Source organism: Xenopus tropicalis, chromosome 1 (genome assembly GCF_000004195.4).
Source record: "Xenopus tropicalis strain Nigerian chromosome 1, UCB_Xtro_10.0, whole genome shotgun sequence".
In the NCBI taxonomy this organism is placed as follows: domain Eukaryota; kingdom Metazoa; phylum Chordata; class Amphibia; order Anura; family Pipidae; genus Xenopus; species Xenopus tropicalis.
Genome location: NC_030677.2, coordinates 126,326,558 through 126,347,874, shown reverse-complemented (window position 1 = coordinate 126,347,874; position 21,317 = coordinate 126,326,558). Strand labels below are relative to the sequence as shown.

Below are 21,317 nucleotides of genomic sequence, written 5' to 3'. Positions count from 1 at the left end.
TCTTATAAGAAGGTACTAGATACTAAATACGAAATACGAAATGCAGCTTGACAAAATGATTATATCTCCACTGTATCTCTAAAGATATACATCGAAAGGATATATTATCTGGAATACTATGGATCTTGAGTTTTCCAGGATAAAGAATATTTATGTACTATATATTATAAATATATACTAAAGTGCACTGCCATCAACATGGATTTATCATTATATAGATGGTACTATGATAATATTACACAGAAAAAGGAACTCTTGTTCAAATAGGACTCTGTGGGAGATGGCATTACTGTATTTAGGTGCCTTCCAGATAACACACCACATACTTGTACAAAACTAAAGATTTCAATATAGTTAGTTTCCTAAATCATTCACGATATGTTCTGCTATGTGTTAAGTTTACAGTGCACATCTATAACTTTCTAGAAACATATGGTGGAAATGAAAAAGGCTAGGTTATTGAAACAGCAAAAAACATGGGTTATAACTAGCAAGTCAGTATTTTCTAACAGAAAAATAATGCTTTAAAATATATATATTTACCCTGGATCTCTCTTCCAGTTTTGTCATCATTACTATAGTTGCAGTTCGTTGTTCCCACATCATTCTCCAGAAATCCCCAAAGGTTTCTGGAAGAGGCCCTTGGGTTGCTATGTAAGCATTCTGTTTTCTATAACCATCAATGTAATTCGAATTGATGTAGTCACTCCCTGGAATCCCTGTAAAGACAAAAAGGTGATTTTTGATGTATTGTTTATATATATATATTTATATATATATATATATATATTTATTATACAATAGGGAGAGGGTACAATATACAGTAGGGGTCTAAAGGGGTGTATTTATTAAAATTGGAGACAAATATCACCGGTGATCAGATCAGATATTTTAGTTTTGTTTTCTAACTAACTATCTAATTGCCAATTGGTTGCTATGGGCAACATCATCAGTAATGTTTGCATCCAATCTTAATAAATACGCCCCTAAATGTTAACATTCATGAAACCTATCTCATGTGGCTGCCTCTAATTAGGAACTAGCTGAGATTTCCATTCTCTATGTTGGGCAGAGAAGGCGAGCAGTGTGACATAAGTGCTGATGTTAGCGGGAGTCTTATAGCAATTAACTGCAAAGTGTTGTAATGCTGCCAACTCTTAGCTCCATCCATATGGGAATACTGCACAGTACTTTAAGAGACTATCTTGGTGTTTAAGGGCAACGCTATAGGTATTTTGTTCTGGGCATTTAGTTGCACAGGCAAATAATAGCTCCACGGACAGGTCACTTGAAATCAGTGATGTAAGCATCAATAGCCTGGAATCATGGATGCAGCCCCAGAATTACTGATCTAATCGAATGACATAAAAAGCAACAAATCTTCTCAATAAATGATACATGTAGCAATGAAATCTACAAACACTGAATTTGAAAACAATACAAAGATTCTCATGCTGATTATTTATGAACAATATTCTAAACATTGCAATGAACTGGCACTGCTAAGAATGTATTGAATTACTAAGCAATGGAGCTGAATCCTCTCTCTGCTGTGGGGTGCCAGCATAGCACGGCAGTTTATTGATAATTAGAGGGTGATTTAAAGATTATTTATTCATACCCAGAGTATAAGGCAGCTTTCAGCTGTTACAGGAGCTCTAAAATTTAAGCTTCAAGTTTCATTTTTTTGAACTGTAACTAGGGAGGCAAAACCTTAAATAACTTAGTGTTGCCTTGTTTTCACATTTTACTGAAATTCAATAAAGACAGCCTTAATATATCAATATTATAGCTTTCTTTGCAGTTAGATGAATATCATTATAGCACTAAATCCGAGTAATTAAATTACTTTCTCATTTTAATTCAGGTTCCTCTTAACTGGTTTCAATATCTCAAGTTTATAGAAAAATAAAAGGCAGAGTAATCTAGCCAGCTACAGTAGTCTTGCAAGAGATATGCAATAATGAGAGAGAATAGTCACTTGCATACAGGCCCAGACTAGCAATCTGTAGATACTGGCAAATTCCAGAGGGGCTGCTGTAAGATGCCATAGACAGTCACTATACATTGAGCCTCTGTTTACTTGAAATGCCAGGACCTAATCTGAATTCCAGTCCTGCTGGCATCACTAGAAGTTACTGGTATCCCCTACCCCCAAAACTATTGTAAGATGAGCTCTTTCATAAATATATAATAGAATTGGTCACCAGTATGGGTCCCATGTGGCCATTTAAATCTTGCCACAATCCCCACCAAAAGTCACTACGTCTATTATAACTGACAAGAATATTTTTTTTCTTGAGTGGAAAAAGAGTGTAAAAGATTTGCAAATACTAATATTCTTTACTAATCTCTCTCTCTTTCTCTTTCTCTCTCTCTCTCTCTCTCTCTCTCTCTATATATATATATATAGTTTTACATTTTCCAAAATCAATGTCCAAGATGAATTGAAACTACTATACCCTACGACGCAATACCTTCCGCTGAATCTTGGTGACAGTATCCCTTTAATACACATTAATTCACACTGCACATTTTCCTTTAAAAAGTAAAGTAACAACTAGCACAGACAGAACATAATGTGTTAGATTCTCAGTATGCATAATTCAAGAGAAAAAGGAATATTCATTTTTCATTCGTCATATTGCAGACTTGCAGATTAGCAGTCAATCAGATATAAAAAGCTATCATGCAAACAATCAAGAAAAAGCCAAGTTTAACTTGGATGATTTTGATTCACACAGCAGCAGTGATTTATCCAACATTATACTGGCAAAGGCCTGTGTGGATTATAATATAATAAGCATATAACCTTGCTTGGCTCAGTCCCTTGTTAATATACAGGCAGGAAATATGACAAAGCATTCAGAGCAAATGTAATAAAAGAAGCCGTGCAAATCACTTTTATATTTACAGTAAAGACATAATGAGGCTGCTGCAAGTTTATGTGAAAACTAATAACACATCTTTAAGAGCAGGCTATATGATAGCTCAGCCCAATATACTGTAGGTATAAATAAATACATTAAGTAGGCAGTGAGTAAAAGACAACTCGAAGTATCCTACTGTAAGATGCCAAAGACTCTCCAGCACCCACATAACAAAGACCTTAACCTTTAATCTTAATACACTAGAGGTAAAAATTTAAATAAATAAATAAACATTGGATGTATACTACAATTAACAAGTGAGACTACATGTAAAAGACTATTGGGGCCATTTAATTACAGGGGCCAAAGGCAACAGCACTGGCAAATGGCTATGCACCCCTGTACCTATTTGGCTTTGCAGGTAAGCAAAAGTACATTGTATTAATTTTTTATAGGTGTGCCAATGAAAACACCTTATAACCACTCTGTGAGTCTTACAGTACCTTTAGATGTATACCAGAGTATTATTGCCAGTGGTTTCGACAAACAGCTCTGTACAATTCTTTTATACCCACTGCCTGCCAATATGATAAGGATAGTCCAGAACCTCTGTAAGACCTATTGCACCTTTCACTGCAGCTTTTTTTATACTAAGCACAAACTCGGCTGTTGAACCCACCCACTAATAATAATCCATGACATGATAGTTATAGTGATAAATGCCTTTTTTAATTAATGTTAACATCACTGACTGAGCCCTAAACAACACTAAAGTAAGAAAAAAAAAAAACAGGAAAATTGCCAGCAATGTGCATCAGTTATGCAGTTGACTCTGCTAAACTCTGCACTTCCTCACAGTTTTGCTATACAGAAAGATATACATCACGAAAATGAATTTCAGTTAACTTGCAGTTCAGCACAATGTACACAGTTCGGGTAAAACCAATTCAGCTTACCTTCAATTGCTGAAAGTAGAACGCGTGAGTGATCATATGCAATTACATTAGCATATCTGTTCTTTGGTTTGTTAACCTCCAAGTTGGAATGTTCCCATGTGAATTGTTGCCCTGGGTCTATAGACTGGTAATAACATAGAAAAGAAAACATATTTATATCAGTCACTGCATTCTCCAATATTTTCCAGCATTTATAGACTCTATATATGGAGAGAGGCCTGAAGTGTACACAGTGTTATAACATTTCATATATAGTTAACACTCAGCACAGCTTTCATACACAGCTGTCTGAAGGAGATATCTTTAGAGATTAAAGCCAGCTTTTCTAAGATAGGTGGCAATTTATAGACTGTTTTAACTGCACTTCCTTGAAATAATAGATTCCCATTTCTCTGATGCAGAGCCTGTTGTTATTTCTGTTTTTATATCATCCTATAAAGTCAGCTACAACAGTATTCTATAACCTTTAATGACTTCAAATCTGGAAGGAGAATTTCAACACTTCTGTCGTCAGAGACCTTGATAAAATACAAGAATATTATATAGTGAAATGCTACCAATCTGGCCAAAGTTTCTGCAAACCCTAACAACTAGTTGATCAGTTTTTATTCCCATGCTCCATTGCTTTGCTTCCAAAGGCTTTAAGAACTAACCACAGAGCCTTTCACTCAAGATATTAACTTGTGGCATGAGGCACTGGGTTTTGGCCAGCCTTGAAGCCCATTAATAGAGTGCTCCATATCTGGCATAAACCACAGCGCAAAATGAAACATGGTAAGTAACAAGAGATCTGCTTTTCTACAGAACTAGAGGTCAATAGAGGGCTTTAGTGAGAAATGTTACTTCACTTACTTCCAACAATTAACCAATGCTTGATGTTGACCTTAACCCTCTGGGACTGCTAGATATACTACATATACAAATCCTCTTCTGCAAAAGCAAACTTGGTATAGCTTGAAGAACCAAGTACTGTGTAGGCTTGTTACTGTAAGGATATTATGGTGAGGGTGACAAAGGGAGGTACAGACCCAGTTACTCATAGATAGGTTGATCACCTCCTAAATGCACTGATGTTAGGGAATGAGAACATATTTTTTTTAGTTTTATTGTGTTAAACTATTACTTTTTTTTCATAAATAACACCTGTATTTCCAGCAGTTGTGCTGTATTTTTATCCTGATCTACGACAAAATGATGGGGATATCTTTGGACTTCTACTAAGTAATATGCAATTTAGAACTATATGTTCCATGTAAGAAACATTCCTATACTACATAACTAAAATATAAGCTTAATAATTTGACAAGCCAAGTAATTTATTGCCATTTAGCTGCTTCCTGGAGCATTGGGATATACAGTAGCCGTCATGTGCAGAACCATCAGAACACTTTTAGAATTAAAGGGCAGATGTTCAAACCCTAGTGATTAACTCACAAACCTGGTTTGAAAACTATTGATCTTCCTTCTATGTGCATTCTGTATAATTGCTGCAAAATAGCTTTAGACAAAGTGACTGTGTATTGGAACAGTGATAGCTGGAAGTGGGGAAAAGATACACATATTGGCATTCACGTCTTTAAGGTGTGACAGACCAATAACTCCTATATAGCTTGGCCTTATTAACAAGTTTAATGATTGCTCTAATGGTTTAATGGATAGATCTTTAAGAGGATTTCTAGTAAATGCCACACCGATAATAATTCTGTCACTAAAGACGATATAAATTATTAGAAGATTAATTTCCTAAAAAAAAAAATCTGCAGAATTAAGCAACGAGATCTCAAACCAGTATGAAAAGGTACTGTTCTGGGTGAGCAATAGTTTTGTAAATCGTGGGTTGTTTTCTTGAAAATAATATGTGCCTTTCCTTGAATAAAAACAAAATAACCCTTGCATAAAGTATCTTTTTGTTAGTTAATTATGATAACCTGGATTCAGTATTTAGATCCACAGCAAGATTATTTATGTCTTAGCAGCAACAAGCCCTGTCAGATCTGAAATCAACTTGTTCTGACAAATATCCAGCACTTAATCTATATCATCTTAGCACTATCTAGATGAATGTTCCCATAGCTTTGTATTATTTAAAGACCAAGAAAAAGACAAACTTTATGGCATTATAAAAATTCAAATCTAATTCCTGTCTATCCACATGCACAGCATATAAAAATATGTCTCGCCGGAGCCAGTATTCTTATTTTGACCATAATGCTTTAATATTAACGTCGTGCAGACAGAAATGAATTGCATTTGACCTCAAATTCTCACCTCTTCAGTGATAGAATAATTCTATGCTAAATGGTTTATTAGATATTTGCTACGCAAAGTGAGCCTTGCATGCAAATAACACTGCTTATTTCAATATACAAGACTGTAAAGCAAAGATCTGTCAGCAGCTTTTTTTAAACAATTTCATATTCTGATGTTGCTGGCCATTTATACCTCACTGGGCGACATAATGTGGCACTGTACCTAAACTTGAGAATATATTGTCTAAAAAATAACATAAAACATATGTTATCTATAGACTGAAGGACACAAGGGTTAATTTATGAATGAAAGTCACGCCACTATATGCACACATTGTGCACGCACAATGTATAAATAAAGATACAGGTATGGGTTCTGTTATCCAAAAACCCGTTATCCAAAAAGTTCCAAATTATGGGAAAGTCATCTCCCATAGGCTCCATTTTAATCAAATAAATTCAAAAATTTAAAACATATTTAACTTCTCTCTGTAAATACAAAGTACAGGTATAGGATCTGTTATCCAGAAAGCTCTGAATTACAGAAAGCCTGTGTCTCATAGACTTCATTATAATAAAATAATTCATATTTTTAAAATGTAATTTCCTTTTTCTCTGTAATAAAAAAACAGTACCTTGTATTTGACCCCCAACTAAAATATAATTAATCCTTATTGGGTGTAAAACAATCCTATTGGGTTTAATTTGTTTTTTTGTACACCTAAGGTATGGAGATCCACATTATGGAAAGACCCCTTATCCAGAATACCCTTGGTCCTGAGCATTCTGGATAATGGGTCCTATACCTGTAGTACTTTGTACTTGATCCCAGTTTAGATATAATTAAACCTTACTGGAGGCAAACCAATCCTATTGAGATTATTTAATGTTTAACTGATTTTTTTAGTAGACTATGGGGCATATTTATTATGCTGTGTAAAAAACAGTGAGAAAATTCGGCACTCATCGCCAGGCTTCGCCATTTAAAAACGGAGTAAAATCGGCGTAATTTTTTTTAATGTTTTTTTCTTCCACCGGAACGTACGGAAAATAATGGCGTAATATTCGGCTTTCAGATGCCAATCTTTTCCATTGAATTAGTGAATTCGTTTTATACAGCACAATAAATATGCCCCTTAAAGTATATCAGTGATCAACCCCTTGCATTTTGCTCGCAGGGGCCTCAAAGTAGGTTGCCATTTTTAAATTTCTGGCTTGGAGGCAAGTTTTGGTTGCATAAAACCCAGTGTAAAGCCAAACAGAGCATTCTATAGGCTCCCAGTCCACATAGGGTCTACCAAGTAGCCAATTATAGCTTATATGCACCCCCAGAAACTTTTTCCATGCTGGTGTTGCTCCCCAACACTTTTGCCATTTGAATGTGGCTCACAGGTAAAAGGTTGGGGATCCCTGAAGTATATAGATCCAAATAATGGACAAAAAACCTTATCTAGAAAACCCCAGACTTAAGTTATGGAAATCCAAATTATGGCAAGATCCCTTATCCGGAAAACCCCAGGTCCCGAGCATTCTGGATAACAGGTCCCATACCTGTAGTATAATTGTATAGTTGTGAGCAGAGTCTTGGAAAAAATGTACCTTTATTTGTTACCATGCCTCGTAGCTTTGGTGACAAGTAAGAGGGAATCAAAGAACTATCATGGCACAGACAGGGAGCACAGAGAAGGTCAATATGCCAAAGGCTATACCGTCTAAAGGTGATTTTAACTTAAAGCAGCTATAGATTAAATGCAGAAACTGTGTGTAGGCATTTACACTGCATTTAAATATGTGTGCTAATAGAGGGTTACGACATCAGAAAGAAAATAACATACTAAGGGAATGGAATAGAAGGGAGCACTTTGTCATGACCCCTTTTTCAAGGAATTTTGCTCCATCTGTATTTGATGGAGATTTGATGGAAGTTGTGTTTTCCTACTGCTTCTTTTTTATAATTTCTATTGTTCTTATCAATACTGCCACTCTGATAAATAGCAGTGACTGAATCTGGAGCAGTGCCTAAGTCTTTGGGGCTGATTTACTAATCCACAAATCCGAATCCCGAATGGGAAAAAAAATCGGATTGGAAACGAACATTTTGCGATTTTTCGTAAATTGTCGCAACCTTTTTCATAGCCATTACGACTTGCTCATATATTGTCGTGACTTTTTCGTATTGAGCGCTCGTACAAGGCGGGCAAACCTTTGCGACTTTGCATGATTTTGGAAGCCTCCCATTGGACTCAATGGCACTCTGCAGCTCCAACCTGGCTCAAGGAAAGTCACGATAGTGAAGCTTGAATGATTCCGAAACTTTCGTACTCGGCACGACGGCTACGAAAAAGTTGCTACAATTTACGAGCAAGTAGTAATGGCTACGAAAAAGTCACGACAATTTACGAGCAAGTCGTAATGGCTACGAAAAAGTCGCGACAATTTACGAGCAAGTCGTAATGGCTACGAAAAAGTCGCGACAAAATTTACGAAAAAAACGCAAAATACCGATCATTACGAAAAAAACGCATTCGGACGCTTTTCGGACGTTCGTGGATAAGTAAATGTGCCCCTTTGACTTTATGCCACTGCACAAATGCAATAATTATATTTGAAACCACAGTATCACATTCATTTCAAACTATCGTGTTGGTAACAGTTAAAGTTCACACTGCGCATCTTTACTCCTAATACAATAAAAACCTGCTAATGTGTTAGAAATCACCAATTTAATTTTGCTGGTAGGGGCATACTTGTGACAATGAAGATAAATGACATAATGATACTAGTGAGTTTATATCACATTAGGGATACTAATGTAATTAGCAAATCAGGGGGAAAGTAATGAATGAATTAAACTTAATGGTAATCGTAATAATGCATTTTCCTACTCTACACAGTAATAAAGTAGCGGTAAAAGACTTTTTATAAATTATTATCCAAGTTGAAAGAACCCTGCTTTGTATTTTTAATAAGCCATCTCTGCAGCCACAGAAATATCAGTGATGGCAGGATTGCAGTTACAAAAGCACTGTGTGTCATAGGGGTCTATTATTATTATTCTGTCCTTCCTGTAGCAGTCGCATTACTTGATGTATATATACCTATGCATTTTTTTTACCCAAAATGTTTGCATCAGGGACATAGAGTTCATTTCTCCACCTGTTTTATACTGTGGCTTTCTATGAGCATATCTTTTTTTATATCAATCATAGGCCTTCTTTTTGACATCTGTTTTTGAGCCTGTGACCACTAGTTCCCATAGTAGAAACATTCCATTCAAGATTTGTTTAAAAATGTAATAATGGGGTGTCACTCACTGCAATATATTTATTTTTTATTAGAATTGTCAGTGAAACTGCACATGCTCAGTGGGCTCTGGCCAGCTGTTGAGAAGCTAAGCTTAGGGGTCGTCACAAATTATCAAGCAGAAAATGTGGTTTGACTTTAAAATAAGCTGATGCTACAGGGCTGATTATTAAATTCTAAAGTTAATTGCACTGGTTTCTGAGCTGCCATGTAATGAGAATCTGAATTATTTATTAATCAGCCTTATATTGTGATATTTATATTCTATATATACAGTGTACTGTGAGTGGATCTCTAAGTAAGTGACAGCAGCACAGAGCATGTGCAGTGAATGAGCAGAGAAGAAGTTGGGGAGCAACTGGGGTTATTTTCGGAGGCACAGATCTTCCCTGCTATAGAGCTGTGGTTGCCTTGGGCTGGTATAGAAGTCTAAAACATAATTTACAAGATTTCTAAGCCTACTTTGTTTGTTAAGCATTAGTTCTCCTGTAATACATTATCTTGTTTGTACTTAGAAATAGCAGGCTTACTTCTACCAACTACTATGTAAAAAATGTGATGCTAAACATAGTTATGGGATGCCAGTCAGCTATGTATATCAGTAGTTGTTAATATGCATTAACAGTTGGGGTGTGCAAAAAGAAACTGACAATAGCTGCTGAAATAGAAGGAATGGAACTTTCCATGTCACTTTTTAACATCTGAGCAAACTGCATGCCTATCAATTAAAGCTGCTAACTTCATAAGAGTATTTATAGGTAATGTTTAAGAATAATAGTTTTAGTATTCATGTTTAGATGACACACATACATAGGGTTAATTTAACTCGCTTAATCTCACTTTCCCACAAAGAATAAGATATACTTGGAAAGCCAATCTTAAAAAAAGATCATCTTGCGGCAACCAAGCCAAAGAAGCAGATTTTTTTTCATTTGTATCCAGCTTTGGGCCTCTTTCAAACTACAGATATATGTATGTGTGGAAGTTAGAGCATTAGTTAGGATTTAGAGTTCCCCCTGCGTGCTTCAATTTCTTTCCAGACTCCAAGAATATACTGGCAGGTTAAAGTATGTATTCTTAGTGTTTGTGTAATTGTAAAAAAAGACAATCATACCTCATATTCTTGAGAAAATTTTAAGTTGTCGTTAGCTTTCAATCTTTCAATGTGATCTGCAAGTTCCAGGATAGGAATTGGAGGGTGGTTGGCCATGCCTGTGATGGTAAACAGAAGAGTTGTAAAGAAATCCCATTTTGTGCCTATGCTGACCTACGTAATAAACAGCCAAAAACAACTTGTGATGTGCCAGTATAGGATGTTGTACATTATGTGTGAGAAGCAAGCAGATAGTTTAGTTACTCAAAGCAGGACATGCTCTGGAGAGATGAGATTTAATGCATGAATAGTCACCAAGCATAGTCCCAATGCCAATACGCCTCGTGAAAAAGAGACATTACTGTGCAATGAATCAATGACATTAGCTGGGTAAAGATAGTGATACAGTTAGACTAGAGGTAGAGGGATACTTTAAGTAATGATTGAATCACATCAAACCCTTTGTTCTGCACATAATGGAATGGAAATTATTGGATTAGATGCTGAGAAAGAGGTGAAAGAGTTTCCTCAAACAGAAGGCAAAGTATTCTTAAAAGCAGAATTCATGTGAACATATGCATAATTAAGAAAAACTAACTTGAAGAATGAAGGTTACGAGGGTAACCGGAGACACCTGAACCTGTAAAGGAAATGTTGGTATTTAACAAAAAAATGGATATGTTTAACCCCTTCAGTGGGCAAGTGATTATCCCACACGCACTAGTGACACATTATGTTTACCATTAGCAGACAGCAAAGCATTAGATGTCACCCTGGTGCAACCAAGCAATCATGGTGTCATTCCCCAAGCACATCAAAAGGGGTTAAAATACTTAACTGCCTAAAATATATATTTATTGGGTTCCATTTGGGAAGTAAAGGGGGTATCACAGAAATGTTTCATGGAATGACAAATGTTATAAGCAGCAGATATGTTTTTTTTCACTGAATTATGTAGTCCCCTGATTTCATTAACTGATAACATGCACGAAAGGTGTAAAAAGGCTGCATGCAATATTATTCTTAAGACCACAATTCTAGAACATATTAAAACACGGGACACTGAAAGCTTCAAAAATGTTTTCACTGATAGCAGATTGTAGAAGTAGGGGTTGTGGCCTACACAAAAACAAGCTTTCATTCTTTCAGATGACCCAGCCCTGGTCCCCAACCCCTTAAAAATGCCTACAATCTACTTAAGGTGTAAACATCTTTGTCTTATGAAAATCAAGTTGGGTAGTAAACAAAACACAAAAATGAAACATGGAAAAAGGGGATTACCATATCAGTCAGCCAGCTTCAGGTTAGTTAATATTCATAATCTATATAAAATAGTTTTAATCATCATAGTCAATCATTTAGTATGGGATGGGCCTGTGATTGTTACAGTAAAATCCTATTTGTAGCTTTAAAATGTCTTTATATCTCTCCCATGTTCCTTATAGAATTCTACAGAGATAATAATCTTTTACAAACTGTGACCTAATAATAGTTTGTGCTTAAGTCACAGCTGGCTAGCGGATCTGAAGCAGCAACCCCCAGGGAACTGGTTACTGACTGTGGAGAACAACATGGATGGATTAGGGGGCTTAAACTGGACTCCATGGCACACAGATTTCATCAGAATGTGACCATGAATGTCAGAAATCAGTATTAATTAGGTACTTAATCTTTCACATAGCTTTTAAGAGAATCAAATTAATGGCTACTCTTTAAATAAATAACAGCACATTGAGGCAATGCATAAAATGCATATCTGAATGGCTTGTTAGTGTTATTTCTAAATCCCTTTTAATTAGGAACAATGTTTTACTATATTCCTTTGCAAAAATAAATATGCCCTTGGCATTCACTACAAAAAGGGAATAAAATAAAAAGATACTGCAACCTTGTGTAAAGTTTACACCTTATCGACTCTGCCACTAGAAGTAGTAGAGGATGTGTTTTTTCCTATTAATAGAAACATTTTTGCTAATATCACTGGGTGCCACATTTACAGAACAAAAAAATCCCAGGTCCAGATCAAGCATCCCTGTTAATATATGGTATTAAATAATCACCAAAAACAGTAAGTTTTTAAAGAATGGTTGGTGGTTGAGGGATAAGAATGTAATAATAAAAAGACTTGTACAGAAAAGAGTAACAGAGACAAAGATGTTTAGACCTTTTTGAGCGAATCGTGGGAGAGAGTTATTATCATATAAGGACTGAGTGTCAGTTTGGCTAGAGAGGGAGGACACAGAGCCAATCAGTGAGGCGTAGGGGACTGAATTACTGTTCACAGCTGTAAGAGTAAAAGCCAGTTGGAGATGGGAAACAAATTAGTAACAATAGGGTAGCATCATTCAGTTTGTACAAGACACATAAAAGAACCTAAACATACATGGGAAACATACATACATACTTTAATATACTGTTACATTTTGCATGCTTTTATGTAATAGCATTGAGATTAAAGCATGACCATTACTGAAGAACAAAGGTTTTGCCTTTTTGTAAGTCCTGTTGAATAACACAAAGCCTTCTGGAGCAAATACGGTTACAGTATTGGCATTAACTGATGAATTTATTTTTGAAAGAAGATGAATTACTTTGGAATTGGCAGTCAGAACATTATCTTGGTTCAATATTTTTCTTAATTGATTGAGTTGATCCAGATAAAACACTAAATGCTTAAGCATTTCTTCTTCTTACTTATCAGTACAATGTTTTGTCTTAGAAAAACACTAAAGTCATTTTGACATAGTCTCCATGTATTTTTGTGTTTAAGCCAATCACTGACCTCAAACCAATTTAAAAAGCTGCATCAGCAATCTATTATACAGAAACATTAACTGTTTTAAGAGACTTATAAGTCAAATAAGGATTTATTCATAAAAAGTCACCTGTTATAAATGAGACATTTGAGACTCACATTCCCCTCACATTATAGTCAATGGCAATCATTGCAGTTATGGCACACAGGCCACATTCTTGTTTAAAAACCATGAAGTCAGTGGAGAATAAATGTCACCCCTGTGCCATCAGTCTTAACGGCCTCTCCTGGAACATCAAACTCTGACAATGAATTTTAGTACCAAATCACTGGCACCCCTATATTATAGACAGGTTTATTTTGTGCTGCAGTGTGGACTCCTTATGGCTGCACTGAGCTGCAGTTTTACTTGTATAACAATTGTGGGGGATAAAGATCCTACATGTAGTCTAGAGCTGTTTATATAACTATGCCTAGATTAAGCTAGGGCAAATTAAAGCAGCAGTAATCATTTGCTGCTTGCTAATATTTCACCTTTAAGTGCAGAAATAAAACCTGAAGATTTCCCAATATTTATTAATTAATAAAATGCTACTGCTGATTCACTTTGCCTGTGATCCTGCCCGTTACAATGGTTAATATATTTATATACCTGTAAATGTGCAAACTGTTGGCCAAAGTTAAAAACTGCCATACAGTCACACTGACAGCCTACATCTTACATTCAGAAATTATAAGGAAAACTGGAGCACTTCAATTATCCAACATCCCCTTCCTAGCATGGGGTGTTGGTTGCTCAATGATGATCATTGCTATTGTTTTTCTTCTCAAAGCCCAGGGGGTGAGATGAACCCAATGGTTGGCTTTCTCAGCCTACCAGTTTGGGTTCAGGAATACTACTTTTATAATATTTTGTATTAAATCCAGATCTTATTTTGTGTTATTGCTCTCCTGCAATTTCTGAGATGACCCAGAGCTATCAACTGACTTCACAACATTCAAGGCTGGGAATCGAAACCGGTGACTAGTGAAATTTTTAAAAGTGAATGTACCCTTTTTTAAAAAAATGAGTTATCTGTGAATAGCTGGTGCTCAGTTGATATGAAAAGCAGGGAAGTGCTCTTATTATAAGAGTATAATTGGCAAATCAATTACATTTAAACTTTTATTAATACAGTAACCTTGGTAGGGTCAGTCTATGTCACAAAATGTACACTAGTACCCCTGCAACCAATCTGCAAATAACATTCATTGGTGACTTGTTTGAAAACAATCAGTGGATTATTTGCTCGCCGTTACTATATTTGTTGCAAAAGTAAATATCTCATAATGCATTGCATATTGCATAATGGATAAAATGTTCAGTTGGCACTTTATGCATATTCCATGTTCACGGAATGATCTGTTTTGACTTTCACCTTTCAGCAGACAGCTAAATGTAATCATAGAGTTTGTGCAATCTGCTTATGTCTTACAAATCAAAAGATAATAGTAATAATAATTACTATTTTTAATGTGCAAGCACTTACAACCTGCTTAATTTTCTGAGCGATAAACAAGCTGAATAATTTTTGAATCACAGCAAAAACATGCCTCCTGTACTAAATTAATTCATTTTTTATTTAACAAATCTCTTGGTATCATACATTTTCTCTAACCAGGGATGTAATTAATTTCACTCTGTCTTTAAATTTACTTTTGCCTTTTCATAGTGACAACTAAAACAAAACGGAATCCAACTACAGACATGAATGGGAAAGATTAAACTTCCGCAGCTAAGGGGTTTCACAAACAATGCAAAGATGACAGTTCCATCACTGGCAGTTAGAGGGTTAATGTTTTGCAGATGAACTTGTCATTATTAAAGCTTTTTTTTCTTATTATTTTAAGCTTATTATTATGGGTTGGGGTACTTACTTTCTACATTTAGCTTCATATCAAAAGGATACATAGAGTATTCCCGGAACTAAAATTCAATGCATGTTTCCAAGCTGCTTCACAGATCAGCGGTTTATAATATCCATAGCATTTAGATAAGCAGGCAGGAGGAATTGTGTTTATTACCTGGAGTTTGAAAGTTAAGCCTTCTAAGCTCTACTGGGTCAGTGGGGTGATGTGACGGAATCTCTTTGCTGTTAGGTAAGCTGCTCTTCCTAGAGTCCGATTCAGTCCTCTTCCTGTACGTGAACACAGAAAGGCAAAATGCAATGACAACGTGGAAAAAGAGATAGCGCATGGAAATACAGCAAAGCCTGTAAGCCATAATGCAAGCACAAATCCACCATAAAATCATATCATTTCCCATGAATGAAATCATTTAGAACAGTATTTACCATTTTCCCTTGGTTTCTTTCTCTTTTCACATACATATTTAGGATCTATCATTTGCCAATATTTGTCCTTTCCATGGATTTGCCTTTGGATACCGCAGCACAAAGATTTTAATATGTTTTGGGTCAAGAGACCTTGGTAGTCTAACATTTAACTGGGCCCTCTCATATCAAAACAAAAAGCTTTAGGCTTCTTTATCAGCAGCATTATTTTGCCTATGGTAATAGCAGGAATTAATGCTCAGTAGAGCAAACCATCACAAATACTCAGACTAGGGTACCTTAATAATTGTTATATTTTAAAAATATCCACAGGAGTTGCCAAGGCTCAAAAAAGACTGTAACAAAGAAAATACCTTCAGTAAACAAATCATGGAAAACAGCGGAATGCTTTACTTGAACTTTGCAACTATTAGCTTTTGAAGGAATAATCTATCATACATTGGTATAAAATGAAAATAAAGGCCCTATAAAACATGTAATTTTTAAAATTCCCTGACTATTTTGAATGGTAGCTTTATGCAGAGGGAAAACAGCTTCAGGTAAAAGGTTTTCATGGTAGTGCCTTTCAAGCAGACCACTAAAATATGAGGAAATAGCTAAATTCTCTGACAAAGCAATGATCATAGGCTACCATGCAAATATATGTATATAATTTTTTCCCTATGGAGAATGGAAAGAGGTCATATGGCAATTCTCTCTCCCTAACTTGTATGACTGGATAATAATAAAACTTTTAGACATGTTTGACTTCTGAAACAAGACTCCCTGGCAGTGACCACAAATGAAGACCAGGTTGCATGGACCAGGTTGCCACCTAATTGGTAAAAATGATGCTTGGTGCCAATGTTATTAATAGGAAAAAATTGCAAAAATATAGGAAGCCCAGTATTTTTTTCCAGAAAAGGTGGCAACCCTAGGTTGGAGAGCACCATCAGGAAGTCTTGGAACAAGAGATACTTGCTAAAGCATGACAGCCCACAACCATACTGCATAACTCTACAGGAAGAATGATGGACCCATACAATTTAAACTCATCTGGGTGATGTGTTTAGGGGGTGTTGTGCAGGGAGATAGTAAAAAACAAAGGAAGTGGGTTGGTACTTTTTTAACATTAGTATGCATTAATTACTTTAGCCAGGATTTAGAACACAGTAAACCAATTTGTTTTAAAAGAGTAGACCAATAAATGCTACCTGTTGATTGGTTGCAAAAAGTTGCTATACCTGTAGTAAATGTTTTGCTGGTTATTACATTCCCTAAATCTAGCTTAACAGAACCTTTATAGACTAACATTAATCTAAAGATTTCTTTAGCTCATGTTAGGTTGTATTTCTGGGGATGTACAGAATTAGGATTTGATTTAGCAGTGGGGCAAATTTTTGATTTTATTTAAGACTCAAATCCAGTTCATTCTAAGGATTCAACTGGATCTAACCCTTGTTTTTATATAACACCAAAATGGCATCTCAATGGCTTATGCCAAATATCTTAAATAATATTTGGATTTAATTTGTTAATCATCCCTTTTACAATAATTATCCAATTCACAGAATTCTGACTGTTCTTATTTTCATTGTAACCTGGTTAGTAACTTAAAATATCTTAAGTTATTTTTGCTCACTCAGTACTATCCATCATGTGCATTTATTCTCCCCATGAGATAAAAGCTGCCTTTTAATGACATTCCTATGTCCCAGCAACAGTTATTTTGACAGCTGACTTTAAAGGTTTTGATGATAACCAACAGAACATTTATTAATAAGGAAGGGACATTTTTAATACCAATTGGCCAGAAATAACATAATGTGTAATTATAAATAAGATGCACAAGTTCTTTACAGGCAATTGTTTTTTCTGAAGAGGCCAATAGAAGGTGGTTTCTCCTTTGCTCTGGGTGCTGTAATGGAGCATGGTCTAATCTTTCTATAAACAAGTAGGGACCCATAGGGTTAATCTGCCCCTATGGCTTTAAAGCCTACCACTTCCTGATTTCTGCTGTTACTGGGCAAAGACCCATGTATCAGTTTAAAGTTATGCCTTATTGGTTTATTTGGTTGATCACACCCCTTGCAAACTCATATAGTGTTTAGCAAGGAGGTGTGGCTTCCTCCTTGGTTGCCTCTGTGTCTTAGGAACAGGTCACAGAGCTTGGTATCAGAATGGGCCCCAGTAAAGACTTATTGCCCCAGAGTGTTACCATCCACTCTGGTGAAGTCGGGGACAGGGACCCCGTGAATGAGGACCAGTTAGATAGTTACTCTTGTAAGAGCACTCTCTAGGAGAGTGAGATAGAGAGGGTAGGAAGCAAGAGCAGCTCGGCTCCACCAAGGAAAGTAGAAAATGAAGTACCCTTCCATACAGGCAATGTTGCCTCAGCATAGGGCCACGGTTTAAGACATGGCAGTATCTCAACCCTCTTCCACAGTCGGCTGTAGGACTCTCAAGCTAGGGGTTATCAACCAGAGGACTGTGGTATCTATCCTGACTGCTTCCAAAGGGGTGTCAAGCTGACCAGGTGCATTTACCCTGCCCAGACTCCCAAAAGAGGTGGGATAAACCGGTGTGCATCCTCTCTTGTTGTCCTCAGAGTGTGCTATCATTTACCATCTGTATGTGAGTATATGCAATAACCCTGCTTGATCATTTGTCTCTGACAATAAACTTGTACTATAGTTCAATTGCAAGAACCTTCTGACGTCCATCTTTTCTAATCTGCGCTACACACAGCTACAGTGAGTTGTAGTTTCACTGCACTCTTGCTCCACATGTTCTCTTCCATATATCGTGTACCCCATGCTCTAATACCTACACTAGCCTGGGTTTTGTCTATTTTATAGCCAAATAGGGGTTACAAACATATGGCCATTTGTTTTCTGTAAAGCCCTGATTAATCTCCCATACATGTACCTAGCTTCTGCACACTAAGGCCTATTTATTATGCTGGGCAAAAAATTGTGGCAAAATTTGCAACACATCAATAGGCTTTGCTGCAGAAAACACAGCATTATATTTTTTTACGTGTTTTTTTCTTCCACTGGAACTTAAAGGAGACATATTGGATAAATGGGAAAACCCTGATTTTGTAGGCAATTATGAATAATATATGGTGCTGGTTTTACTTTGTGCTAAAATGTAATCCTATCTGTAAAAATGGCCCCTTTATTGGAGCTCCCCATAGATCAGTTCCCTGTCCATGTCTCAAATGAAGGGTGGGCGTTTCCTAACAGTCCCAACCAGAAGCACAGTAGGAGGGGGAGAGCCAATCACAGCCTTGCACTCACGCTATTAGGTCAGCCTAGCTGCTGTTTGGTTCCTTTCCTACAATGCAGTGTACTGAGAGCCTCCGCCCCCCTGCACAGCCAAAGAATTCAGTCAGTAGGAAGTGGAACAGATGGGCAGGAATAGTGGGGTTTTGGTGGAATTTCTCAACAAATCAGTCTGAAATAAAACTTTTTTAGGCACAATCCTTCTATATCTAGAGGAGTATAATTCACTGGTACATTCATAATTTTTATAGGATATGTCTCCTTTAAAATCTGGTGTTCAGTTTTTTCAGCAAAAAAAAGTAAATAAATTGGCCCCTTGGTGTATTATGCACTTTTCGACAGGAGAATACTGCAGTGAACTAGGGATATAGCTGAGCTGGTTAATGTGCCACCAAAGAAAATCATCACATTCCTATCTTAATAAAATCTCCCCAGCAGCACCATTTTCTGTAAGCTTTCCAGTTCACGTTAACATAACAAAGGAGAGTTTATTAGATGTATGGCGGCATTGCAAACATTTAATTAGTTGCAGGAGAGATATCAGTAAACTGAATGCTAAATAAAAGTGACACGGCGGCTCATAAGCAGGCTTAAGATGAAAAAGTGAATCAGTTCAGTGACTCACAATCAGATCCCTTACTTTAAGATACAAAGCTGAAATATGAATGTGCTTTTACAATAAAACAGGTTATAGTGTTACCGTGACTCATTCAAACCCTACATTACTTAGCATAACAAAGGGGAATAATCCCTGCTTTATTTTAAATGCAGCCGGTATATTATACCTTCACTGACAAGCCAAGGGAAATCTGTTATTATATGTATTTGATGTTGAAAATGACACTATTTTATAATCATGGTTTAGATGATCGTTCATTTTTTATTTCATTATACTCCTTTGATACTGGAGATTATACTGAAAAATGTAATTGGATACTGTATCCTTTCCACTATAAGAAATGTTTTATTTACATAGTTCTGATGATATAGGTTGCTCGTTTTATAATTTGCACCTTGTGATTACCCCACATGAGGTCAGAGAATAGCAGGCATGGACTAAAGGTGGCCACTCACTTGGCGATTTTCGATCTTTCTGGTTGCACGAAAGATCGTTCCAATCGGCCACTAACGTTCAGGGCTGAAACGGCAGATATGGAGGTAGAAACAATAGGATTTCTACCTCCTTCTGCTGATTCAGCTCTGAAGGCAGATTTTGCTTAGGCGCCTTCTATGGCGCCCGATCAAAATCTTTTAACCCACCCAATTGGCGAGTCGACCGATATCAGCACCTCCTGCGATATCGGTCGCCTAGCTGACTTGCCATACACGCACCGAATATTATATTATCGGTGTGTGTATGGCCATAAGCAGTAACCCATAGCAACCAATCAGCAGGGATCACTTACTGGTCACCTATTTAAAAGCAAACATCCAATTGGTTGCAACTGGTTACTGCTCCTGGGCAAACTTAGTGCCTTTTTTACAAATCAGGGAAAGCATTGTTGGCCCAGAAACACCATTGAAGAAAAGGGCAATCTGCTTCCATTCACCCCATCTTGTGTGTGAATCTTGCCAGGCACAACACTGGTCCATTATCATGCACATGGGGCAGATTTTGGAGCAGAAATGCTAAATTATGCATTTTTATGTCGAAATCTAAACCCATGCGCACATAAGACGGTGTCTATGCAGTGTCTATGCCAGGGAAGAAAATACTGTGTGTGCCACTGTCTAAATGCAAATAATGAACACAGGGGGGCAAGATTGTGGGCGCTGTTCGATACAATATGTAAAGGTTTAATGAAGCGTAACATTTTTTTCTAGATCAATAGCCTCTCTTCAGAAAACTGTGCATTACTGTATGTGTCAGAAAGCCATAATCAACAGATATGCCTCATAATTTATATACGGTACATTATAGATTGAGAATGTTCTAGTTATTGCATTGCTGTTGTTCATTTCTTACCTGTCTGGTTTACTACTCCATTTTAATGCAGCAAGAAAGGACAAGGTGGAATGTTAGTCTACTGACAGTTATGGATTATTAAACTGACACAATATGCAAGCAATATAATCACTAATAGCATATAATATTTAAAGAACTGTATTGTCATAATCCCACACTGTCATTTTTTTATTATACCAATGTATTGCTCCTTTATAGAGTTACCCATTGTTTATTGTTTGGCATTAGTTCTTTTTAATGCAATAAATAACAGCACAGGTTTGCCCTAGTGCTATCAGTGCTGTAAACATAATTTTGAAAAGAGACTGAGCATCTAAGTGGAATGTTGACAGCACAAATTTATATTAGATTAATTGCTAATATTCCATACAGTGGGGGCAAATCTGAAAATACTCACTTTTCTTATCTTCCCACTTCTGAAAAGAAAGTCAGCCTGGATAGCTTGCTACATGGACCTTGTAGAATTCATATGCCCAAAGAAAGCCTTTAACTTAATGTTGTGAACTTTTTTTTTTTAAATTAGTTT

The 21,317-nt window shown here is 36.4% G+C and overlaps 1 protein-coding gene across 47 annotated transcripts in view; it reads right to left on the bottom strand.

Annotated features, from left to right (window-relative positions):
* ptprd (protein tyrosine phosphatase receptor type D) overlaps nucleotides 1-21,317 on the bottom strand; it is a 909,395-nt gene that overhangs the window by 31,034 nt on the left and 857,044 nt on the right. For 21 of the 47 annotated variants that reach the window (XM_031895469.1, XM_031895474.1, XM_031895501.1 and 18 more), the window contains 6 exons: nucleotides 20,792-20,806; nucleotides 15,291-15,403; nucleotides 11,070-11,111; nucleotides 10,493-10,590; nucleotides 3,827-3,950; nucleotides 544-719 (listed from right to left, as the gene is read on the bottom strand). In XM_031895469.1, the coding sequence (XP_031751329.1) occupies nucleotides 544-719; nucleotides 3,827-3,950; nucleotides 10,493-10,590; nucleotides 11,070-11,111; nucleotides 15,291-15,403; nucleotides 20,792-20,806 (568 nt within the window). The remainder of the gene's footprint in view (nucleotides 1-543; nucleotides 720-3,826; nucleotides 3,951-10,492; nucleotides 10,591-11,069; nucleotides 11,112-15,290; nucleotides 15,404-20,791; nucleotides 20,807-21,317) is intronic. The other 26 variants (XM_031895588.1, XM_031895581.1, XM_031895527.1 and 23 more) reach the window with 5 other exon arrangements.